General features: G+C 42.4%; 1 protein-coding gene across 1 annotated transcript in view; it reads left to right on the top strand.

Annotated features, from left to right (window-relative positions):
* ncapd3 (non-SMC condensin II complex, subunit D3) overlaps window positions 1-20,737 on the top strand; it is a 49,895-nt gene extending 29,158 nt beyond the window's left edge. Inside the window, exons 25-35 of the mRNA XM_080794165.1 lie at window positions 192-329; window positions 2,464-2,597; window positions 3,869-4,089; window positions 10,100-10,210; window positions 11,318-11,461; window positions 15,862-15,941; window positions 16,373-16,452; window positions 17,545-17,589; window positions 18,287-18,349; window positions 19,812-19,863; window positions 20,557-20,737. Coding sequence (XP_080650291.1) covers window positions 192-329; window positions 2,464-2,597; window positions 3,869-4,089; window positions 10,100-10,210; window positions 11,318-11,461; window positions 15,862-15,941; window positions 16,373-16,452; window positions 17,545-17,589; window positions 18,287-18,349; window positions 19,812-19,863; window positions 20,557-20,629 — 1,141 coding nt within the window. The 3' untranslated portion in view covers window positions 20,630-20,737. The remainder of the gene's footprint in view (window positions 1-191; window positions 330-2,463; window positions 2,598-3,868; window positions 4,090-10,099; window positions 10,211-11,317; window positions 11,462-15,861; window positions 15,942-16,372; window positions 16,453-17,544; window positions 17,590-18,286; window positions 18,350-19,811; window positions 19,864-20,556) is intronic.
* Window positions 20,738-27,253: the final 6,516 nt, after the last annotated feature.

Raw genomic sequence — 27,253 nt, 5'->3', positions numbered from 1 at the left:
TTTACACTTGGTTGCGTGCTGAACATAGCCGGTCTACAAACTCGAGTGTAAAAACAGCCATTTTGACGGCATCAACGCCCACCAAAACATTTTAGTCGACTAAATCAACCGTAGATTTAGTCGACTAAAATATCAAGACATTTAGTCGACTGAAACTAGACTAAAACACTTTGGTTGTCTTGTCTTCCCAGTCTGTGCGAGTACTGTCTGCTCCACCGGCTCCTGAAGAAGTGTCCGGTCATGTTCTCCCAGCATTTCATCGAGTGCGTCTTCCACTTCAACTCTTACAGCAAACACAAGACCTACAACAAGTTCTACCAAACTGAACGGTAGGTAACATGACACCTCCTTATAGCAAACACAAGACCTACAACAAGTTCTACCAAACTGAACGGTAGGTAATATGACACCTCTTACAGCAAACACAAGACCTACAACAAGTTCTACCAAACTGAACGGTAGGTAATATGACACCTCTTACAGCAAACACAAGACCTACAACAAGTTCTACCAAACTGAACGGTAGGTAATATGACACCTCTTACAGCAAACACAAGACCTACAACAAGTTCTACCAAACTGAACGGTAGGTAACATGACACCTCCTTATAGCAAACACAAGACCTACAACAAGTTCTACCAAACTGAACGGTAGGTAACATGACACCTCCTTATAGCAAACACAAGACCTACAACAAGTTCTACCAAACTGAACGGTAGGTAATATGACACCTCTTACAGCAAACACAAGACCTACAACAAGTTCTACCAAACTGAACGGTAGGTAATATGACACCTCCTTATAGCAAACACAAGACCTACAACAAGTTCTACCAAACTGAACGGTAGGTAATATGACACCTCTTACAGCAAACACAAGACCTACAACAAGTTCTACCAAACTGAACGGTAGGTAATATGACACCTCCTTATAGCAAACACAAGACCTACAACAAGTTCTACCAAACTGAACGGTAGGTAATATGACACCTCTTACAGCAAACACAAGACCTACAACAAGTTCTACCAAACTGAACGGTAGGTAATATGACACCTCTTACAGCAAACACAAGACCTACAACAAGTTCTACCAAACTGAACGGTAGGTAATATGACACCTTCACACCAACGGTACTCATCCAATCAAGTCAGATTTAGGCCTGATTTAAAATAAATCTTCTAAATCCTCCAGTTTTCTGAAATAGATATTTTCACGATTTTTCAAAAATAGCAGACCTACAAGCTCATAGCGCGACACTCGGTGGCGCGCTATGAGCTTGTTGATCTGCTATTTTCCAATAGCTAAATTATAACATAATGTTTAAAACACCAAAAGGGGTTCACGCCCAAAATGGGTTAATAAAGAAAAACAACTCATCTGCCAAAGTGGTATACAGATTATAACTATAATGATCAACAGAGAGAGACATACAAATACATTATTAAAAGGAAACCATAAAATCTTGCCATTAAAAGATTGAATGGAGGAAGCGGTTCTGACGGGATTGGGGAATGCAGTTCCACTAGTGTTCCACTGTCTAGACGGCAAAGGCGCATTCGATTCAATTCAAAGGAGCTTTATTGGCATGAGAAAACAAACGTTTACATTGCCAAAGCAAGTGCAATACAATAAAAACAGAGTTGGGTTTAGTGCTGGGGACGGCTGACCTGAGTCAGCTGACCTGTTGAGGTGCCTCAGGTCAGCTGACTTGGGGTCAGCTGACCTGAGGCACCTGGAGGAGGTATCCACCACTTTTCCTGGGCTGTGTGTGTGCTCCAGTTCCTGTTTATTTCATTGGTCATATGACCAGTTTCATTGGGTCAAATCGACAGGAACTGGAGCACACAGAGCCCAGGAAAAGTGTGGCTAGTCGGAGGGGTTAAAAGATGAGCAGTGTAGAAGGGAACCAGCCCATTTGAAGGCTATAAACAAAAGGAATCTTAAAATGGATTATTTAAACTGTATGGCAGACAGCGTAGAGGGCTCAGGCACAGGTAGCGGTCCCTCTTTTAGACCTTTTGCTGACCAGTTGCAGGCGGGATTGCATGGGACGATTATGAGGGCATGGATGACACTCTCCAGGTCTTAGACACAGCATGACACTGTTCTCCCTGAAGGGACCCCTCAGAAGTCTTTAAGTGTGTGTGTTTGACCGTGTTGTTTCAGAGAGGAGACACTGTTCTCCCTGAAGGGACCCCTCAGAAGTCTTTAAGTGTGTGTTTGACCTTGTTGTTTCAGAGAGGAGACACTGTTCTCCCTGAAGGGACCCCTCAGAAGTCTTTAAGTGTGTGTGTTTGACCGTGTTGTTTCAGAGAGGAGGCGCTGTTCTCCCTGAAGGGACCCCTCAGAAGTCTTTAAGTGTGTGTGTGTTTGACCGTGTTGTTTCAGAGAGGAGGCTCTGTTCTCCTTGAAGGGACCCCTCAGAAGTCTTTAAGTGTGTGTGTTTGACCGTGTTGTTTCAGAGAGGAGGCGCTGTTCTCCCTGAAGGGACCTCGGAACAGAAACAAACGTTTCCAGATCTACCGCTTCCTCCTGCAGCACTCCGACAACGTCCAGCGCTTCAACATCTACAGCAAGATAAACGACTCTGTCCTGGGTAAACACGCGCACACACACACACACAAAATGCCCATAAACAGTGTCCTGTCCTCAGTCTGTGTGTACCGTCTCCTCAATATACTGTGTTCTTATTCATAAGTTCAAACTAGAAGCGACAACATGACAATGATGCCTGCAAGTCATTTTGAATGGAAGCCGACAACATTTTGAGTTCAGAAATACAGAAATATTCAAAAATGGATGTACAATGTTTGCGTTTACACAAACACTCAAAACTGTCCATTCATTGCCAATGTCATTATAAAGCCTGTGCATGTGTGTGTGTGTGCGCGCGCGCGCACACACACACACACACACACACACACACGCGCGCCCCTCAACAATTACAAAGACTGGATACACTGGTGTCTCTTCGAGTCAGTTAACTTGAAACGTTTGTCACATTGTATACAGTTGTATGTTTTTTGTCTCTAGTGTGGATACGCAGGTGTGTCTTAAGACTACATAACTGACTGAAATTATTGTCACGCTGTTTACAGTGGTAAGGTCTTTCTCCAGTGTGGAGACGCAGGTGTGCCTTTTAGATGACCTAACTGACTGAAACTCTGGTCACACTGTTTACAGTGGTAAGGTCTTTCTCCAGTGTGGAGACGCAGGTGTAGGGGTGGGTCCCGAACCTCGGGACCAAGTATGTACCGAACCGAACGTGCCTGGGTACCCATTACAATAATTCAATTTCGGTTCTCTCTATCGGTTCCCACGGACACGCAGTCACACGATATTTATTTATTTTCTTCTCTTAATAGACGCGCAGGGAACAGAGCTGATCTACAAGCCTACATTGTGTTGCATCAGTGACGAGTTGTGGGCTTGTGGCTTGCAGAGGCGGAGCTATCTCTTTTTTTTGAATCTGATCTCGCGTCAGAATGGGGTTAAAGAGGAGAAATAACCGACCAAAGTTATGTTTCTGAACTTTTTGTGACTGACAGATGGTTTCCTGTTTTTTTTTTTTAACCCATTCTGAACGGGAACCCATTTTGCCGTTGGCATCATGTCATGCTTTAGCTATTGAAAAATAGCAGATCTACAAGCTCATAGCGCGCCACCCGAGTGGCGCGCTACGAGCTTGTAGGTCTGCTATTTTTGAAAAATCGAAGAACGACTTGACATTTTTTTAGAATCTGATCTCGGGTCAGAATGGGTTATAATCAGACCTAGTGTGTGTCCCAGTGGAAACCTCATATGAATCTGATCTCAGGTCAGAACGGGTTAATGATCCTTCTCGTGTCCTCTCTCCATCACCACCAGTGCCTTTCGCGGAGGAGGAGCTGGCTCTGGACGCGGACGGCGCCGACCTCCTGTCGGAGACGTTCGCCGTGCTCAGCCTGGAGGAGATGAGGCTCCACTCCATGTTCTCCTCCGTGGACCCCGCCGCGGCCAGGGGAGAGGAGGGGGGGGACGAGGACGCCGCCAACATGGCCGCCACCCAGGCCGTGGTGCAGGCCGCGCAGAACAAACTGCTGTCGCGGGTAAATACTACTATATCAGCCCCGTTCCACCGTTCACCAGTCAGTGGCGGTGGGTGACTTTGTTTGTTTTTTGAGTGGTGCAACCACTCCTACAACCAGCAATGTCCATGTACCTGTGTCTATGAGCCTGAGTATGTTACTTATTTATACCAGTAGGGGGCGCCAGAAACAGAGAGAGGGGTAGTGCTGTGTCGAGAGAGAGAGAGAGAGAGAGAGAGACTCAGTTCACACGTGTGTGATTTTTTCCAGGATGTGCGCTATAAAAAATATCAAGAAAACATGCACTCAACATGTGGCTCGTCAATCGTGTTTTTCTATAGCGTCTGTGGTGACTGTGTGTTAAACTATAATGTCAAACTGTTGCGATGTGTATGCTGCCCCCAAGTGGTTTGTGGTGTGCATAACATCATGGACCGAACCATATTTCGCGACCCATCGTTTGTGTTGAAGACATTTGGACCGCAATGCATTACTCTTCAACGCAGAAAGTCAAGGGCTTACAGATGAACGCGCACCAACGCGTGACACTCGGTAACCGATCGGAAACGTTATACAACATTTCATACAACGTGGCAGCATAATACAACTTAATCACTGCCTTGGGTTAGTGGTTACTTATACTAGAATTTCGCCCCCCTTCGGGGGGCTCAATCCTAGTGTCGTTGCAGCGCAATATGGGAAGAAGGAAATTCCGGGAATTGACAGACTCCACTTCATGTTTCAGCTGTGGTTTTAAACTCAGTAGTGTGCCCTGCACACAGCGCACACTCGCAATTGCAGCTGGAGGGCGACGCGACACACACACACACACACACACACACACACACACACACACACACACACACACACACACAGAGCGATGTGTGGATAAATCACTGAGATTTGGGAAATGTGTTCAGAAGTACAACGATTAAGCACGCACAGGCAAATGTCAGAAGCATCTGTTTCGGTTTCCAAACAGGAAGTTGTAAATGTGCTTATTAGACGGAGGCAGCGTGATGCTGGCATCTATTGTGATGCCAGCATCACCACATTTCACATAGAAATATAAGCACCCATTTACTCGCTTAGCGGAGACTGTGGGGTGGTAGAGGACATCTCCCCGGACGCGTGGGTATGTCCAGATAGTTGCCTCGCGGAGGCCTCTTTGTCCAGTGTCCATTCTGGGTCTGGAAACGGCACTTTTTTGAGTGTTGACCCCAATAGAAGGTCTGCTGGTCTGAATTTTACACCTCTCCCGCTTAGCGGAGACTGTGGGGTGGTAGAGGACATCTCCCCGGACGCGTGGGTATGTCCAGATAGTTGCCTCGCGGAGCCGTCTTTTGTCCAGTGTCCAGTCTGGGTCCGGAAACGGTAATTTATTTTGCATTGACCCCAGTAGAAGCTCTGCTGCTCTGAATTTTACACCTCTCTCGCTTAGCGGAGACTGTGGGGTGGTAGAGGACATCTCCCCGGACGCGTGGGTATGTCCAGATAGTTGCCTCGCGGAGGCCTCTTTGTCCAGTGTCCATTCTGGGTCTGGAAACGGCACTTTTTTGAGTGTTGACCCCAATAGAAGGTCTGCTGCTCTGAATTTTACACCTCTCCCGCTTAGCGGAGACTGTGGGGTGGTAGAGGACATCTCCCCGGACGCGTGGGTATGTCCAGATAGTTGCCTCGCGGAGGCCTCTTTGTCCAGTGTCCATTCTGGGTCCGGAAACGGTACATTTTTTTGCATTGACCCCAGTAGAAGCTCTGCTGCTGTGAATTGTACACCTCTCCCGCTTAGCGGAGACTGTGGGGTGGTAGAGGACATCTTCCCAAACGCGTGGGTATGTCCAGATAGTTGCCTGGCGGAGCCGTCTTTTGTCCAGTGTCCACTTTATAAAGTCCATGCACTCCAGTGAATAGCATTTATCCATTTAGATAACTTTTTTATGTTATTTAATTACTTATTTTTACACAGAAACATAATGTGTGTCTTTACAATAACTGTAATGTAATAATAATACTAATAATGTAATGTAAAAATTATTTAATTAACGAATTAAATAATCTTATTTTATTCTGAAAGCAACCGGATGTCTTAAATCTGCTAGCTGTCAGACCGGAAGTTCTAAATTTGCTCATAAGACGGAGCCTTAGACGGAGCCAACTCGCAGGCAGTGCGAGAGGCTGGTTACAGGATTCTATAGGTCAGCCGTTTTGGTGTGACACACACGGCTTCCACATTTAGCTTCATACTGGGTGAAAGTGTCCTTCCAAAAATTATTATTTCGCTCGAAATTCTTATTCACAATGACATCGAGTTGAGGTGTTTGTGTTTTAGGGTAATTGTTGCATAAGCGCTATTTCGCACTATTTCTCCCTCCCCTCCCCCGTGTCTGAAGCAGCTAGCATGGAAGCTATATGGATTATGGAAGCTTTCCCTCCGATTGCACACAACCATGCCGTTATCCACGCGTCCATCCGATTGCTTTTAATGTAAATGTCCCATCCACTGAGCAATAGCGATATAAGCGCCTTATTCATTCATTCGATTCATTTGGGTGTGGGGCTGTGCAGTGCTGTGGGCAGCCTTTCTGACGGAGGCTCGGAGCTGCTGCTGCTGACGCTGTTCGAGTCGCATGGAGCAGTATAGAGTAGGCGTGGCGCAGCATTAGAAGGGCGCAGCAAATGCACGACATTGAGGGGTAGAAACCATCCCGGTCGCGTGGTTCATCTAACGCGTGTGTCACTGTGAAGGACTGGCCCCAATAAGTGAACGTAGTTGGCGTAGTAGACGCCAACATGACGATTCTGACGTAGGCTGGTGATGTTGAGCAACAATGGCGTGGTTGACAAAAGTAATATTTATTCAGTAATTAAGACATTTCTTTCAATGAAATGTAGCCTATATGTATTCTGGGAGTGTGCCGAATTTATTTTGCATATAGAGATGTGTGGTGAAAGTGTGGTTGGGTCAGAGAAAGCTGTTGGATAAACGGCCATGTGCTTATGTACCCCTGTCTATTAGGGTAGCAGGATTATTATGATTATTATTATTAGTATTGTTATTGTGATTATTACATGGATTATTGTTGTGATGTGAGCTTGTGGCTGACTCACTATCTAGAAAATAAAAACATGGCACTTCATTTAAAATAGGTTACAGACCCCTGTTATATGCGCTTGTTTTGGGATTATTTTTAAAGACCTATTTACTTGTTTCTATGAGACATGGCAACGCCAACAGCGCAGCGAAAGGCATCCACGTCTTTCTCTTGTGAAATGCTGAGATTAGAAACGACCATAATTATTTCATTTCTCAACCTTAAAAAAAAATAAAGACATCTCCATAATCCTTGGGAAGTGTGTGTAGCAAAAGTAGTCGGCATTGTCATGGTTGAAAGTATTCATGCAACACTGACGCTGTAAGCTGTGTGATGCTAACGCGCTAACACCGTTAGCATGGTCTGTGTTGGTCAAAGGAAAAAGGATAGATATGAAACTACTGGCCAAAGTGTCATACAAAACACAACACCTAAAATCGGAATGTGATGGTGACCTATTGAGCACAAACAGACAATCATGATTTGCTTGCTGGACCTATAATTCATTTATGTGCATTACATTTCCACCTCGCACATATAAATCAAAAGCAAGATGGATGCTAACGCGCTAACACCGTTAGCATGTTCTGTGTTGGTCGGAAAAAGGATAGATATGAAACTACTGGCCCAAATAAATGTCATAGAAAACACAACACCTAAAATCGGAATGTGATGGTGACCTATTGAGCACAAACAGACAATCATGATTTGCTTGCTGGACCTATAATTAATTTATGTGCATTACATTTCAACCTCGCACATATAAAGCAAGCCACAGTGCAGTCAGAGAGTAGTTCACAGGTCACACACAGGAACAGTGAAAGGGGGAGGGGCCTTCGGATGGCAGTGTAGAGTAGGCACGACATTGAGGGGTAGAAACCATCCCGGTCGCGTGGTTGATCTAACGCGTGTGTCACTGTGAAGGACTGGCCTTATTAAGTGAACGTAGTTGGCGTAGTAGACGCCAACATGACGATTCTGACGTAGGCTGTTGAGGTTGAGCAAGAATAGCGTGTTTCAGAAAAGTAATATTTAAACAGTAAAGAAGACATTTTTGGCGAATGCAATGTAGTCTATGTCTTTTGTAGGAGTGTGCAGGTTTTATTTTGCATAGAGAGATGTGTGGTGGAAGTGTGGCTTGGTCGGAGATAGAGCACGAATGAACGGCCAGGTGCTCATGTACCCCTGTCTATTAGGGTAGCAGGATAATAATAATAATAATAAAACTTTATTTGTATAGCACCTTTCATGACATGAAATGCAGCTCAAAGTGCTATACAGAACAATGGAGAATAAAAGAAAAGCAAGGCAACAACATTAAAAAACAAGCAATAAAATATCAATTAAAAGCAATGTTGTAGAAGTGGGTCTTGAGCTGAGCTTTAAAAATGTCTACAGAGGCTGCCTGACGAAGGTATACAGTGGGAGCTTGTTCCATGCCGTCGGCCCGTAGAAGCAAAAAGCTGCTTCCCCGTGTTTTTTGGTTGCCATTTTTTTAGGCAAAGCTAGCAGGCCAGCAGTGGAAGACCTTAGGGGGCGGTTTGGGACATATTTAGGCAGGCAGTCATGTAGGTAGGAAGGTGCGAGACCATTGAGAGCTTTATAGACAAGTACATTTTTGTTTAAATCAATCCTAAAAACAACCGGAAGCCAGTGCAGTGATGCCAAAACTGGAGTAATATGTTCTCTCATCTTAGTTCTAGTTAAAACTCTGGCTGCTGCATTGTGGACAAGTTGTAATCTGTCAGTTGTTTTTCTTAGGCAGTCCTGAAAAAAGTGCATTGCAGTAATCAAGCCGAGAAAAAAACAAAGGCGTGGATTAGCGTTTTTCTGACAAATAGGCTCTGATATATTATGATATAATATTTACGTTTCTGGATTGCTAATTTTAAATAAATTACAGGCTGCAGATTTTGTTTCTCACTCATTCTTATTCACCCAACTTGAGACGAGATTCTACAAAAAAATAACATTAAATAAACATTAAATAAAAAAAACCAACAGCTAAAGTTGAAAATAATAGTTAAAAGTGGTTAAAAACATTAACTCAAAAACCAACAGCTAAAGTTGAAAATAATAGTTAAAAGTGGTTAAAAGCTACGTTGACATACAAGTAGCTGCGTTTCGCCAGGCTAATCAATTAGTATTTCATACAGCTTTGTCCAAAAAATCCAAACTAGGGGCTCTATTTCATTCATTGCACAATACTAACGTGCAACAAATTAATATCGTGCTCAGGGCTCATTATTTAACTGAAAGGAGGATTTAAGGACTTGATTTGTTTTTAAGCACTGATCTATTCCTTAACCCATTCAGGCCTGACGTTGGAAAAAAAAAAAGTTTTCTAAATCATGACAATTTTCTGAAAGATTTGAGGCACATTTTTTCATGATTTTTCTAAAATAGCAGACCTACAAGCTCGTAGCGCGCCACTCGGTGACGCGCTATGAGCTTGCAGTTCTGCTATTTTTCAATAGCTAAATTATAACATAATGTTTAAAACACCAAAAGGGGTTCCCGTCCATACAGGGGCTAGACACATAATGGCTTGATGATTAGGTTGGCACGTTTCCTAATGATAATGACGATGACTCAATCACCCTTGTTTGAGATTCTAACTCCCTTTTCTGTGTAAAATGTCTTGACTTCTTGACTTTCCCAGTAAATGACACCATTGACGCATTTTCCACCGATCAATGGACAAAAGGTTTAAGTGCACTGTCCTGTGGAAGAAAATACAAAATCCTCACTTTTTGCTACATTTACTAAATGCATGGTAAGGGAACGCATGAAATGCCTTCATGGAACCACCAGCGGAACAGGGCCTTTTGTATAACCATCTTATTTGTTGTGTGTGTGTGTGTGTGTGTGTGTGTGTGTGTGTGTGTCCAGTGATGGTCGTCTAACCTACATGTTTTTTTTATGATGGCGGTCAACAGCTGCAGAAGAAGGCGTTCATGGAGAACATCATGCCCGTCATCATCGAATTGAAGAATCTAATGGAACAGAAGCGCTCCCCCGTCCTCCGAGACCTCATGTCCTACCTCCAGGTAATGAGATTTGGGCCTCCTATAGCTTGAATGGATGTCAGAGTTTAGACCATGGATTAGACTCATTCCATTTATATTTCACCCATTCTGACCTGAGATCAGATTCTAAAAAAATGTCTACATCCTGACAAGTTTTCTGAAAAAGCTATGTTTCTATGTCAGTCGTTCTTTGATTTTTTTTCAAAAAATAGCAGACCGACAAGCTCGTAGCGCGCCACTCGGTGGCGCGCTACAAGCTTGTAGATCTGCTATTTTTCAATAGCTAAAGCACAACATAATGCTAACACCAAAATGGGTTAAAACTAAATCACACCCGTGTCAAGTGAGGGGCACTCTTATCATCATACATCACATTCCATGCTCAACCAATGAAATCATCGCAGATGTCATTCCGGCCAATCACAATTTGCGTCTTCACTTTTCCGTCCGTCCTTTTTTGTCTTCAACTTTTGTGTGTGTATACACAAACGCCCAAAATCTGGCCATAGGATTAGGCTAGCGCCCCTCAAAAAAAGAAAACCTCATGCATACTGTAGTGTATAATATCCCCAATCTGAACTTGGGCAGGTGCTGAGCAACAAACAGTGTTGTTTTCGTCGACTAAAACTTAAGACGAAAAATGTCCGTCGACTGCCTTTTTCCACTGACGGAAACTAAATGGAAACTAAAGCTATGGTGACTTAAAACTGAGACTAAATATACTGACAATTTCGTCAACAAATAAAAACTAGACTAAGATGTTAGGAAGGGACGAAGAGATCCGGCATAAGACATTTTACACTTGGTCGCAAGTGTAAAATCAGTCATTACGACGGCCCGCCAAAATACATTTTAGTCGACTGAATCAACTGTAGATTTAGTCGACTAAAATCCTATGATATTTGGTCGACTAAAACTAGACTAACACTAAAAACATTCCGTCTGACTGAAACTAAATTTCACAAAAAAAAAGAAATTGAAGAGACTATGACTAAAACTAAAAATCTAAATCCGCTGCCAAAAACCACACTGAGGGCTACCAAAAAGACGCCACTATAATATATTAAACCTATAACATCCATTGGGACAGTATAGACTATAACAGGGTCTCCTCCTCGTATCCCTCAGGTGAACATGAAGGAGCTCCGAGATGAGATGAAGCAGTTCTTCTCCGCGGATCAGCAGCTGATGTCGGAGCTGGAGTACAACCTGAGGATGAGCGAGAAGGAGAACCAGGCTCCTCCGCCCGGCTGTGGCTTAACCCCTTCCCCGGTGAGTGCACCCACCACGCACATTCTGACCTGAGATCAGATTCTAAAAAAGTTCTTCTACATCCTGATAGTTTTCCATTCTGACCTGAGATCAGATTCTAGAAAATGTCTTCTACATCCCGACAGTTTTCCATTCTGACCTGAGATCAGATTCTAAAAAAATGTCTTCTACATCCTGACAGTTTTCCATTCTGACCTGAGATCAGATTCTAAAAAATGTCTTCTATACATCCTGACAGTTTTCCATTCTGACCTGAGATCAGATTCAAAAAAAGTTCTTCTACATCCTGACAGTTTAACATTCTGACCTGAGATCAGATTCTAGAAAATATCCCGACAGTTTTCCATTCTGACCTGAGATCAGATTCTAAAAAAGTTCTTCTACATCCTTACAGTTTAACATTCTGACCTGAGATCAGATTCTAGAAAATGTCTTCTACATCCCGACAGTTTTCTGAAAAAGCTATGTTTCCATGTCGGTCGTTCTTCGATTTAAAAAAAAATAGCAGATCTACAAGCTCATAGCGCGCCACCGAGTGGCGTGCTATGAGCTTGTAGATCTGCTAGTGCCCCTAAAAGAAAACAGGACCCCCCCGATGTCATGTGGCACTGGAAGCCCCTCACTTCACATTAGTGTGATTTCTGTTTCTTCCCCACTTCTGCTCTCGCGCTAGCTGTGTCTGGGTCTTCCACCCTAAATGATCTCGCTTTTGTTCAAACTGTTAACCCATTTTGATCGGGAACCCGTTTTGGTGTTAGCATTATGTTATGCTTTAGCTATTGAAAAATAGCAGATCTACAAGCTCATAGCGCGCCACCGAGTGGCGCGCTACGAGCTTGTAGGTCTGGCTATTTTTGAAAAATCGAAGAGCGACTGACATAGAAGACATTTTTTTAATCTGATCTCATAGTGTGGTACGATGCGTCCAAAAAACAGCTCCCGTAGGATTTTTGTGCTAATTTTTTTTTGCAGATCTTGGTTCTATAGAGTCCAAACTATGAGAAAATGATGGGGTTCAAATTTTCCCGACCCCCACCCCGTTTCTGGGGGGGTCATCTATTTGGGACCTCCCAGAACAGTATGCCAGCCAGTTAATGTCCGATTTTCATAATATTAGAATTGTTTTGTATGTTTTAAAACATTCTGAGTAGATTTCTTAAACTTTTAAAGTGGTCAGAATATTTTTTTGACTTTTGGTAGGGGTGTTTCCTCACTTGGGACCTCCCGGACTGACCTCTGAGCCTATAAGTTCTCATTACATTCCTCGCTCTGCTCCTGTTCCAGAATAACGTCAAATTAGATCATAAATGAAGCATAAAAGTCTTTGTAGCTGGGCTCTGATATAAAATAAATAGTAGTAGCCAATACCAGGGGTCTTCCACAGGGGGCCCATGACCCCTAGGGGGTCCTCAGAGTTACTATACAGGGGCCCACCAAATAATTGTGGGATAGGAACTTTTATTATTTTTTTTACATTAAACCACTTGAACCATAGCATCCCTTTTCCAGGGAGAACTTTAGCGAACAATAGCTGATCTACAAGGTTGTAGTTTGAGCTTGTAGATCAGCTATTTTCAAAGTAAGGTGCCTCAGTGTAGCAAATATTGCTGCTAAATAAAGATCAGCCAGGCTGCTGCTGTCTTTCTCTTTGTCTTTCTGTTGTCAGTCAGGTGACTTAGAGGAACTCATCAAGTATTTCCTTGCTCGTGTTCTCCTTAAATATGCTCGACTGATGCCAGTCTATCTTGCCCAAATGAACGCTCTTGAACAGGATGACCCTGCAGAAACATGGAACGCACTGAAGTCAGGTGAATTTGTGGTCAGAGACACCGTTCACTCATCTCTTCACAGATCAAGCCCTTGAGAAGGAAATCAAGAAGCTAAAGGGACATGGTGGGATGGTTGGAATCAGTAGAGATGAAGCAGCTCTGGACCGACTAGTCACTACCACACCTCATCTTTCTGGTCTAGTGAATCAGTACCTCAACAGCTTCCCAAAAGCTTCCAGGTCTTCAAGGAAAGAACATTATCAGCTCTCAGGAGAGATTGCATTGAGGTCAAGAGAAAATGCACTCAAGCAATGTAAATTGATTGAGTTGCACTGTGGAGGCAATCTGTTCAAAGAGAACACACCATTGAAGAGTCTGGTTTCATCAGCGCTTGTGTCAGATGGGGCAAAAAATGACATTCTTCCTGGGCCTACACAATTTTTCTGGTGCTGACTGGGGAGGAAAATGTGTTGGAATCTCCAAGAAGACATGGGTCAATGCTACTTGAGGCTTGATGATGATGATCCTGCCATTAACTGCTTCAAGGACCTTGGAATGGGTTCCATTCCACCTGAGCTTGTTAACGGCAAGCTTCCATCACCATTGGAGCATGGAGGTCCAACAACCTTGCCATTACTAGATGGGAACTATTGAGGGTGAGATGCTACCTCCAACCCGTGCTGCACGGCTACCACATATCCTCTGTGCCAACTACGTCACAATGCGGGATAAGTCATTCATACCTGGCAAATTGCCCCGAGCTTCCACCAATCGAACAAAATGGATGGAATTCAGATAGTGGAGGGTATGTTCCAGTCGGGTGTCTTGCCCTCCCGGCTCCAAAGGCAGTACTTGAGCTCATCAAATGTGGTTGCAAAGCAGGTTGCAAGGGACGGTGCAGCTGCTCAAACAATAACCTGCCTTGCACTCCTCTCTGCAAATGCTATGGTGGAGACTGTGTCAACACTATCAGGGAGGACATTCAAGATGATGATGACGAAGATGAATAGATCCTACAAATAATGTATTGTAGGCATAATTTACCATGGGCTCTTTAAGAGGATAAGTGTGTGTGTGTGTGTGTGCCCAAAGTGAGAAGTTGCAATACCTTTATTCCCTGCAGTGTCAACAATAATGGTAGAATACTAATAAACTATCAAAGTACTTTACATAAACGCAAGATATTCTAATACTATTCGAAATACTTGCAAATCACATATATGGGTGCAAGAATAGGGGCCAAACTAGTCCCGGACCCCCTGTGGAAGACCCCTGGTATTAAATACTACTCATTTTTGTAATCGGTGCCCAGCTACAAAAACTTTTAATGCTTAAATTATTATCTAATTTGACATCGTTCTGGAACAGGAGCAGAGCGAGGAATGTAATGCAGGGTGAAAGACCCCAACCAAAAGTCAGAAAAGATTATTCTGGCTACTTTCAAAGTGTAAGAAATCAACTCAGAATATTTCGGACATTAAGGCGAGACACTACAGGTGAAATCATGATATTATTTTTTTTGCTATTTTGCTTCCTAAACATGTTTTCTTTCAAACTAAAGCAAAATACACATTAAAAATACAGATTTAGATGTTTATTTTGATTTTTAGCCAAAGACAGCTCGTTTTTCTGGGTGAAATGATGATTGGTTGTTGGTACAAAGGAAGTGACCATATTTGGATCAGACCACAGTCAGCTCGAGGTCCAGACCTTTCCAATGATATATGCCATTATATGTTGTTGCCAAGGTTTGGATGAGATATTTTGTCTCCAAATAGTGGCTTCAAATAAAACGTTTTGGAATTTTACAATACAAATCTTTAAAGGCCGTTTTCTCAAAATAGGTTTTCCTCATACCTGAGACAAAGAATCTCCACTTCAGTTGAACTCACATACACCAAACGTTTCAGTCTCATTCATAACTATATTCCGCAGACATTTACACATGGATTTGTTGATATATCATTCACAGCCTGATTTACATCACATTTTATACCTAAAAACATGCCGAAAATGGGTTTTTTATGCCTGTTGACACTATTTTCTGATTTGTGGAGTGATAATTAGAGATATCAAAAATCCCATGTGTAATTTTCTTTGTCTCTAATGTGCCAACAAAATGAAATGATAATTTTGAACCTGGCTTTATCCGATCTTCAGATTTATCGTCCCGAAATGTATGCAAATTAGCGCATATAATTCCTAATTTGCATATTTAAACATATAATTTCAGAAAACTTGTAATACAAAAAATCTTATTTTTTATATAAGTAATCAACTGGAGAAGTTTCATTGTGATAGCTATTATTTAACTTTTTTTCCCTATTCACCTGGGGTGGCATACCATTATGGGAGGTCCCAAAAGATATGACCCCCCCAAATAAGGGGTGGGGGTCGGAAAATTTGAACCCCATCATTTTCTGACAGTTTGGTCCCTATGAAAGCAAAAAAATCACTTAGCAAAAAAATCCTACGGAAATACACATCTATACCACACTATCAGGTCAGAATGGAAAACTGTCAGGATGTAGAAGACATTTTTAGAATCTGATCTCAGGTCAGAATGGGTTAACCTGAGCCATTATCTGAAAGCCTTTACCCTCATAACTCTACCCTGCATTTCCTCTCCAGGCTAGTCCCAACGTGCTCGCCACGCTTCCCGTTTTCGCCACGCCACAGCCCTTAAGACCTCGCCAGACGCAACAGAATCGGTACTGGTAAACGTTTGATATCCTTACTTAATGAATGAACACCTCATCATTTAGAGAGGTTCAAGGTTGTTACTTTATCGTTACATCAATGGATAATTATGCATTTTATTTTATACCTTGGCTAATGTTCACAATTGCATCAGAGAAAGAAAAATAAATCTATACATTGAACACTGCATCCATTCAGACAGTAGCCCATTAGACACATCCAGTCAGACAGACTGTTTCCTTCTCGGTGTCCCCTAGTACAAATCTACGCACCATGGGGGGACCGGGCATTCTGCTCGGCAGCACCATGCCCGTGAAACAGCCTTTCTATCGATTTAAGAGCACTGCCAGACCCCTGGACTCTTTTACAACAGGCCTAAAAAGCTTTATTTATTTTATTTTGGAAGGCCTTTTTGTGTTAAATTGTTTGTCTTTCATTCCAGGCGTTTCTCCCTTCCGGCACTTCTGGATGGAGCGAAGCGGAAGGAAGCTCTCCATGAATCGACCAGGAGAAGTGTTTCAGGTACTGTTGTTGTCTCTGTCATTGTCATGACAACCAGGTACTGCCGTCTGTCTGTCCGTCATGACAATAGCTGCGTACGGTTCCGTTCCGTCCCCAGTGTAGCCCCGGCCGCAACACCAAAATGCCGTTGACCGTTGACGGTGCTTGCCTTTCCAGTAATTAAATAAATCGTTAAACATGGCGCCCCGGGGCACGGTGGCACAGTTGTTAGTGCTGTCGCCTCACAGCTAGAAGGTCCTGGGTTCGATTCCCGCTCGGGACGCTGTGGGTGCTGGCGGCGTGTTTCCTCCTCCGCGTCATCAGTGCCCATACCCGAAGGCGGGGCTGGCGAAAGGGCCTTTCTGTGTTGGAGTTTGCATGTTCTCCCCGTGTCCCCTAGGGTAGGTACCCTCACAAAAAAACATGCAGCAATCCTGGACACTAAACTGCCTCCCCCTGGCCAGCCGGGGCGCCTGATGGAGGGGGAAGGAACTGGTTGGAATAACGTGTTTCCTTCCACACGCTACGTCCAACCAAGGAAACTCCCCCTGTCAGGTGTAAAGGAAAAACTTTCGGGCATGAAGGAAGCATGAGTTCAAGTCCGTTGCTCTCCCCTTGTTCCCCATACAGTATATGGGGACTAGGTTGGCGGAGGGTGTGTAGAGCCCAGGATCACATTAGATGATTGACACAGGGGTGAAAAATATATATTGGAAAAAAAAAGAAACATGGCGCCCCATCCTGCCTACCTACTGTAGCAGAACGTTAGACTCCTGTGAGGGACAAACCAGTTGCTAATTGCTATTGTTAGTGAACATCATTCGCAACAGGAGGCTGCATATCGTTGTCGGGCAGAAACCTTGTATCTCCATATTTCAACGTTTGAGCGGTGCTAACGGCTGCAATGTGTACCATGTGTGTCCATTTGTGCATGTAAGTTTGTGTATTTTATCTAATGATAGTGTACAGTATGCATTGCGCATGTAATTGTGTGTATTTTATCATTTTTATCTAATGATAGTGCATGTATTGTAAGTGCATGTTTTGAAATGAATTGACGAGTATGAAATGACAATGTTTCCCGGTTCACTGAAATGATCCCTTTTCTTACAGTAATGTCCAACGCAGCAGCACTCAGAGCCATCAGCACACCTGCCGGTAGGTCATAATTAACCGTCAACACTCCCATGGCGGTCAGGATTAAAACCCCCCCCCCGATCTGTCATGTCAAAGTTATATCGTCAATCACAATAACCCTGTGAATGAGTGGGGGACTCTAGCGTTCCGTATGTCTGTCATAATGTCTGTTTTCATGTTGACGTGGTAGCATCGCCGCAATCGTCCGAGATGCAGTCGGAAAGCTCGACAGGTGTGTCGTTCAGATCATAACGAAGGTCAAGTTCAAAGAACTACGGAGTAGTACTGTGGGGGGGTTCTGTTTCACCAAAACTCCCTTCTCTTGTCGGGCACCAAACTGGCGTCACGGGCACAGCTGGTGTTATCCTATCACAAGATGGAAATGTATTAAACCCATTCTGACCTGAGATCAGATTCATACGAGGTTTCCACTGGACTGATTAACCCATTCTGACCTGAGATCAGATTCTAAAAATGTCAGCCGTTTTTTTCAAAAATAGCAGACCTACAAGCTTATAGCGCGCCACTCGGTGGCGCGCTATGAGCTTGTAGATCTGCTATTTTTCAATAGCTAAAGCGTAACATGATGCTAACACCAAAATGGGTTCCCGTTCAGAATGTATTAATGATGCGTGATAGCTGGAGGAAAAAAAATAAACTTCTATCAGTAGTGTTAGTGATTTATTAATACTTGAACCCTCCCTGCTATGTGTTTCAGCTGGATGCTCTGATGTGACGTTTGGTGAAGGATTCAGCGCCATCTTGAGTGACATAAACTCCAGTAAGATTCCTGTCGCATGCATACTCACAGTACACGTTGTGTTCTTGACCCATAATTCTGACCTGAGATCAGATTCTAAAAATGTCTTCTACACATCCTGACAGTTTTCCATTCTGACCTGAGATCAGATTCTAAAAAATGTCTCCTATACATCCTGACAGTTTTCCATTCTGACCTGAGATCAGCTTCTAAAAAATGTCTTCTATGTCAGTCGCTCTTCGATTTTTCAAAAACAGCAGACCTACAAGCTCGTAGCTTATGAGCTTGTAGATCTGCTATTTTTTAATAGCTAAAGCATAACATAATGGGTTCCCGCCCAGAATGGGTTTAACCCATAATTCTACAAAATGTCTTCTAAATCTAAAGCAGTTTTCTGGAAAAACGCATGTTGCTATAACGGTGGTTCTTTAACCTTCTCATGTCCAAGGACCAATATTTGAGTTAAAAATGTTGATTTTTACAAATTATAGAATTAGAAATCAGCAAAAAGAAAAACAGAGCCCTCTGCTGTTTGTTTCCTTGAATTGTTTCCTGATGTCCTTGAATCGGTAGCATCGCTCGGGAATCTGTTCTTGAGAGATTAACAAGCTCATAGCGAGATGCGTTTTTCCGATTTTTTTTTTTAACATGCCGACTGCCATGAATGGAGATCTCTGTCTTTTAACGGTTTATATTAATTCAGTTCAGTGAGATCACGCTATTCTGCTGTCTGTCAGCATCTCCGTGTCTAGGAGATGAACCGGAAAGTGGTTGGTCTGTCAGTAAAAAAGGTCGACTTGAATAATAGCCAAAATCTTAACACCCTTTTTATCTCAGATTCTAATGTCGGATTCCGATTCTAATTCAAAACGAGCTTTATTTACTTTTGATTACAGTTGCGTCGCTGTGCGCGGTTAACCCATTCTGACCCGAGATCAGATTCAATACGAGGTTTCCACTGGACACACACTGGTCTGATTAAACCCATTCTGACCTGAGATCAGATTCATACGAGGTTTCCACTGGACACACACTGGTCTGATTAACCCATTCTGACCTGATTCTAAAAATGTCAGTCGCTCTTCGATTTAAAAAAATAGCAGACCTACAAGCTCGTAGCGCGCCACTCTGTGGCGCGCTATGAGCTTGTAGATCTGCTATTTTTCAATAGCTAAAGCATAACATGATGCTAACACCAAAAATGGGTTCCCGTTCAGAATGGGTTAAAGAATATCATGCCTCGGGTGGTCCGATCCTCTCGCGAGATTGTCTTATGAAGAAAGACTGTCGTGCTTTGCAAATGTGTAAGCTCTCTATAGTACTGTTCCAGTCAATGGCCTGCATATGCAGTAATAATACAAATTAACCATGACTTGCAGTCGATTGACTGTACGTGGTTTCTGCATGGGTTAACATGCAAGAGTAAGCATCAGTAGCAGATGCTATGGGCAGGTTGTAAAAACACTCTCCTCCTTTAAAACAGGTTCAGCAGACACTGAGGGAAGTCCATCCCTAAACCTGCGCCAAGACCAGCAGTAAGTGGCAGTTATGTTGTCTTTATGCCCGTTAGGGGGGGTTTTATACTGACCTCAGACCAGCATTAAGTATCACTTAATATGTAGTCTTTGCCTGTTAGCATTGGTTTTGGTACTGACCTCAGACCAGTAAGTATCTTAAAGCTGTGCTTTTCATGCTAATCTGTATTTGGCCCTGGACTCTCAGAAGAGAACGTTTGTGTTTCTTAAAAATATTATTATTTATTCAAAATGATTCACTTTGAAGATATTTTTTTTCTCAACGTCTGGCTTTCAGATATGACGAGAGAGACTGTAGTTTTTAATTAGCTTGGAATCTCAATCGATGTCACTGGTAGGCATGTTTCTGAACTCTCCGCACAGCGTCAATGAGATGCACATCGAGTAGACAAACATCGTGCCATCTTTATGGATTTAAAGTTCTCAGTCACCACAACTGACTTCAGTCATTTGGATTTAATGGAAGCCAGCGTGTTTTTCTATATAATATAGAAGCATGTTGCACAGCAAAAAAATAGCCAATCTACAAGCTCTCAATGTGTCTCATTCTATTTTAGGTTAACAAAATAATAAGAATAATAGAGCATTTGAAGTGGCCAAACTAGCAATATGTTCATAAGCATTTTCCAATTTCATAAGCGCAAAGGTCAAAGCCTCAATCTGTTAAGTAACAAACGTTTCCTTGTTCTCCAGAGCTCAAGAGCCGAGGCTGTGGAACGTCCAATCTCCTCTAAGGCAGACCAAACAGAGGAGAAGAAAACATTAAACCACATTGACACCTATAGCATTATACTGGGGGCAAAACGTTCTGCTGTTATACTCTCCTATTCTGTATATCTCTATTCTTTTTTTCTAATTAATAAAATTAATTCATGCATGATATTATATAAATTGAGTCCTTTTCAGTTCTCTCTACAGCAGCTGTCATTCAGGAGCACACATGGAATCAGGAGTCATTCTCAGAGTTAAAGGGACACTTCACCCTTTTTGCAAAAGAATATAATGTTAATGACGTTTAGGAGCTTTAGAACACTTTCCTGGGCGTATTTATGTGTGTAATATGTGGTTTTAGATATTTTAGATTGTAGCAGTGAGCCTGTTGTCTCTGATGTCATGGACACTGGGCTCACTTCCTTCCTGGACTACATGTTGTCTCAGTAAGACAGCTCTCCCCCCTATCCACAAGGAGGAGCAGTGCACCAAAGAATTATGGGAATTGTAGTCCAGGAAGGTAGTGAGACCAGTGTCCATGACATCAGAGACAACAGGCTCACTGCTACAATCTAAAATATCTAAAACCACATATTACACACATAAATACCCCCAGGAAAGTGATCTAAAGCTTCTAAACATCATTAACATATATTTTTTTGCAAAAAGGGTGAAGTGTCCCTTTAACTCTTTAAAGGACCACTTCACTTCTCAACATTGCTTGTTTGTGCTTTACTTGTTGCGAAATCAGTGAGCACTTACTATGAGACCTAGCAGATAATGTCTGTGTGTCTGTCTGTCTGTCTGTCTGTCTGTCCGTGTGTCTGTCCCGCTATCCAAATATGGAGTGTGTTGCATCAGCAATCACTCAGCTCCATATATGGGCACAAAAGGGGCCAGGTCCACTCGGCTCCATATATGGGCACAAAAGGGGCCAGTGATTTGTTTGTTGTGGACCTGGCCCCTTTTGTGCCCATATATGGACACAATTTATTCAAATTGTTATTGCAATTTACGATCTGCGTTCGCTTCCCGCGTTCGCGCGTCTTACTCGTTAAGGCTCATTACATAGTCTGGATTTTCGGTACGTCACGAGCCGCGGTGAAGAGCAAACCAACCACCACTCCAGCCCCTTCTTTCTGTTTTTTTTACTCACCACCGCTCAACGTTATTTCAGCTCCAGGTGGTCAGCTCACCACCGGAGCGGTGGTCACCTCACCCACCTAAAATCCAAACTATGAATAGGCCTTTAAGTTTGCCTGGTGGGTGGATGGTGAAGGTGATCCACCTGAACTGAAGCCACACCCACAGCTGTTTGATGATAAAGGGGAGGGGGAGGGGAAGATTGTGCATGGTACTACATCACTGTTTTTATTTTTTTCATTGGCACATTTGACGGTCAAGGTTTCAGTCCCCAAGAAGAGAACCTAAATACAAGAGGAAGACATTGTTAGACGGTACCCCTTGGTGTGGTTGTTGTGTGCAATGAAGTGCTGTCACCTCAAAACACATGTAAAAACTTCAAAGAACTATAAAAATCACGGCACTCCATCTTTAAAATAAATTATCAAATCAAAACAGAACAATACAATATGTGCAAAAAGGGCAGTGGGGTGGGTGGGGGCGAAAATTTTAATGTTCAGCAGACGGTAATCTAAAATCTGGTGAGACCTGCTTGCACGGTACTGGGCACTAGGGGGCGCTCGGATGTCATTTTTTTTAAACGATCATGTTTCAATTTGTTTTACTGCTTAAAAATGTTTGTGTTAATTACAACGTTTATTTTAAAGAAAGGTATTGGGGAGCCTATACCTACATTTATACATTGGGGTATGAAATGGATTATGTTTTAAACCTATAATTATTACATTGAACAATTCCAAATAATATAAGGCAGAAAGTATCCAAATAATGTATTAACTACTCCCACCCACCTTATATTTTAATTGTAGGCCTTGAGGTGTCCGTTAAACGCATCATAGATCATTTAATTTCAAGGCAAAACAAAGTACCCCATGTACTCCAGCCTTCATAAAAAAACAAACAAAAGGAGGAGTCAGCGGTTGCTAGGGAGCCCTGGTAAAGAGCGTCAGTCCGGTTGGCTGGGCCGAACCGTTTGTTGATTGAACCGTCGTGATGCTGCACGCGCACGCACGCACATGCACGCACACACACACACGCGCACACAGCAACACAACAACACACGCCAACATCTTGGATCTTCATTCAATCGGATTAAGGAGAAGCATGACTGTAAATTGGAGGCAGTAAGAAGGCTGGCTCACCCAGACGGATCTGGTGTTCTTTAACGCTTGTGTCGGGTCATGGACCTATATAAGATCTAATGGGAGAAGGGGGAGAGAGAAAAAACAAGATTCTTGGACTCGGATAACCTTACATTTTGCCCGCATGCGAGTGAGGCGGTGTCCCGGTTCGATCCCCCCCCCCAAGTGAAAATCGAAGCGGGTCGGTCTGTTTTTTTAATTTGCAACAGGTCGATAAATAATTATTGCTGACATTCAATCGACCGCACAAGAAAAGCGACCGCACGGCGAGCTAATTAACCTAACGGGTGTCTCTACTACTACAACACATCGAGGACGAGGAGATAACGGAGGAGAGGAGGCAGCATGTGAGAGGAGTTTGGATCTGATCTGGATACAGTAGGAGTCGGACAGACGGGGATACACAGCAGGGACGGATCCAACAGTGCAGGGTGCCAACATGATGCCGGTGAGCAGCACAGTACTTTACATTTTGTTCGGCGAGATTCAAATCAAAAATAGCCCTTGGATCAAGAAAGACGATCACAGATCTGTTGCTACAGTGTGTGTGTGTGTGTGTGTGTGTGTGTGTGTGTGTGTGTCCAATACAAATGATGGTCTTGAGATCCAATAGATTCAAAACAAGTTAACCCAAATATGCTGATTTGAGGTGAATATATAGCCTACATTTTGTCATTTCAAAGGATCGTTTTTGATTTTCTACTTTAGGCTATCTGACTTATAATACTAGGCTACATCAGCTATAGCCTATATGGGCATGGTATAGGCTATACACATAATAAATAATTTAATTGAGATTAATAGGGGTATGAATTACTAATAATATTGCAGGCCTATACGTCTTGCACTGTGGTCACAGACTCACAGTCACAGTGAAATCCTCAAGGTTATCATTTTACTCACCTGTAACTGCAACCAAATGGACCCATCAGACTGAGAGTGATGCTGTACAAATGTAACCTGGTCCTGGACCGAGTAGACTTTGAGACTGTACACATGGACCCAGTAATATAGACTCTGAGATTGTACAAAATGTATATTGACCTGCATGGACAGCTTAATAAGGTCCATTTGGTTACACATGTGTATACAGTCTTAATTGTGTTGATGGATCATGGATAAAATACAAAGGACTTTAAAATCCTGAAATCCAGAAATGCCTAATAATAATGGTGGTTTAATTATATGAAGTGCAATACAGTGTAAACTAAAGCATTCAACTCAAGTTATGATCCATATTATTCCTCATACACAGTGGATATATGATCTCCAGAACAGTAGTATACCTACCTGTGGGACATACGGTTATTGTTTCTGCATGGTTTGGTTCCCACGACAATTTACAAGACAAATACAAACATGCAAATCACCAATAATGTATACAAAACCACAAAGTCATCCTCTTCAGTATATAGGCCTATCTATCCTTCGCTGGAAGTCAGTCATGGTTATTGATTAAAAGTTCTGCTCTGCAATTTAACCAGAGTATGTAGCCTATACACCGGTATATACAGAATAAAAAAATGAGTTGTTTTCAGTCAGACAGTCATTTATTTTGCTGAAAAATACATATAAACACTATTGTGATAGTATAATCATTGTCATAGACTGTTCAGTAGCAGGGGTCTCCCCAGCTCTGAACAGAAAATACATGTTCAGGTATAGCCTACATTAGTGGTTCCCAAAGTGTGGTCCGGGGACTCCCAGGGAGTTCCTTGAGGGAGTCCCAGGGGGTCCCCATATAGCTAAATGATAGTTTGGAACCAAATAGGCCCCTTTTGGGTCTATAGAACTCTTGAGACTGTACAAATGGAATTGTTTCATTTGTAGTACTCTCAGAGTTATTAACATTGATTTTACAATATACAGTAAATTGGGGGTCCCAGAGATAGAAATGCTATTAAATGGGGGTGGGGGGTCCGTAGACTATAATGCATGTCAAACTGGGGGGGTTCCTTGGAATTAAACGGGTTGATAATCACTGATAGAGACGTATAGAAATCTTCTCTTATGGGGTTTCCCTGTGCTAATTGGTTTCAATTTGGGGGTTCTTGACATGAAAACGTTTGGGAACCATGGCATGCACTGGCCTATACGTGACATTTCAGCCAATCAGGGACTCGGGAGAGAGTATACCCATTTATCATTATAGTGTTCCAAATGTGTCTGCTCATTTACTTGTGTGTATATCCTGTCTTGAGTTCCTAAATTATCCTGATTGGATGACATTTTAAATCCTGACCTGAAATGTATTTTCTGTTTAATAAATAGCTACAGAGAGACATCGGAGACTCCGGTTACTGAACAAATGTACTCGATAGCAATGAGTACTATCAGGATATTTAGAGCTATTTAACCAAAGAAAACAACTTACCCTACCTTTTTATACATGTCCTGTGGCGCTTGTATATGAAACTAATATTATGATATTTGATATTGTTTTATCTTCCGTACATCCTTTGCAGAGTATTCCGAGTATGTTTTTTTTTAGACTATTATTCTACTATTATTTTTATTAGGACAAAAACAAACAATAATTTGATCAACGTGAATTTCCATTATCAGGATAATTGTCAATACAATACTATTGGTCAGTATTTTCATGTGCGCCTTTTTCTTTTTCACTAAAACAGGTTCAAAGTAGTACACGACTAGTACTACGCTACAATGCCAATTTGTCTTAATTGTATTTTTAAAGGGGAATCTTATAACCTATGATGTAGGCCAGGCCCAAATATTAATATTTAGGAGTCCCCAAGAGCTCTATAGTAGGCTACATCCACTAGTATTACCCTCTACACCACATTTCTTCTGTGAAATTAACATCACATGCTCACAAATTTAAATGAATGTTAATGAATGTTTGGCCATAGGATAAGGACTCTAGGGTTCAAAGGGTTAACCCATTTTGGGAGGGAACCCCTTTTGGTGTTGGCATTATGTTATGCGTTAGCTATTGAAAAATAGCAGATCTACAAGCTCATAGCGCGCCACCGAGTGGCGCACTGATAATCATGATAAAATGGCACAATCTTTTTCCTACTCAGTCTGTGTCTCATAGGAGGGCTGTGGGCAGTTCAGAAACCGTCTTCCAGTGACATCATTAGGCAGATTTTTTTTTTAAACAAGATCTTTTTACAAAAATGTTTAGATTTTCATTACGATAGCTTCCATTTTCGCATTGCAACTTTTCAGAACTAGAAAGCCCTGCAGTTTCTATATTAACTTGTATTCCCCATCGATGATGTCACTGGAAGACAGTTTCTGAACTGCCCACAGCCCTCCTATGAGACACACACAGAGTAGAGTAGAAAAAGATTGCGCCATTTTTTTTTCATGATTATTAGTGAGGACCTATCATATGAAGATAGGTTGAAAAGTGGTGAAGTGGGCCTTTAAGTGATTCCAGTATATTTGTGTGACATCTTAAGAGTTTTAACTTTTACGCACAGTTTGACAAGATAATATAGGGTAATCGTTGGCCGGGATAATCTTGACGTGAAATTGTCATATCACCTCGTGCCTATTATGTTCACAATAAGGAAGACAGTGGAGTTTGAGCTATATTTAGCCCATTTTGAACGGGAACCCATTTTGGTGTCGGCATCATGTTATGCTTTAGCTATTGAAAAATAGCAGATCTACAAGCTCATAGCGCGCCACCGAGTGGCGCGCTACGAGCTTGTAGGTCTGCTATTTTAGAAAAATCGAAGAACGACTGACATTTTTTAGAATCTGATCTCGGGTCAGAATGGGTTCATCAGACCAGTGTGTGTCCAGTGGAAACCTCGTATGAATCTGATCTCGGGTCAGAATGGGTTAGAAACGGCACAAGGATGAAGGATCTCATATATATTGACCATCTCCTCTCGACTGTCATCAGTCGAGCCCTGGTGTTTGGTTTCAGTGAGACCGACTCCATGGCGAATGTCAACCGTATAAAGGTTCTGTAATCCCATCAAAATATATGTACAGTTGTGTGTACAGTACACCTTCATAGCTACAGCATACTGCCAGCTCATTGGCCTATAGCTCACGGTCAGAGTGTATAGACTGAGGTTGGGAGGTCGGGGATTCAGTCCCTGTAAGTTATAGCAAACACTTAAAGGACAACTTTAGTTTTTTTTTTCCAACCAAGGTTCATGTTTCAGGTTATTAGAGAAAGTAAAAGATGAGTGTTCTTTTTCTTTTTTTTTTGCTGCTTTCTTTTGTTGGGGGAACATGGGGCTAAATAGGTATTTTTAAGTTTTAAGTTTTATAGCGATGTTTTTTTAATTATTTACTATAGTCCTACTAGACCCCAGGAAATTACATCTGGCCACAAAAGATCACAAGATCTACTGAATGTGAAGGGGCGTACTACACAGGGGGATGCCATACTGTGTTGTGTATGG

Source organism: Protomyctophum bolini (genome assembly GCF_963924005.1).
Source record: "Protomyctophum bolini genome assembly, chromosome: 3".
NCBI classification, from domain to species: Eukaryota; Metazoa; Chordata; class Actinopteri; order Myctophiformes; family Myctophidae; genus Protomyctophum; species Protomyctophum bolini.
Note: the sequence above shows the minus strand (reverse complement) of the source record. Positions and strands in the feature narration are given on the sequence as shown.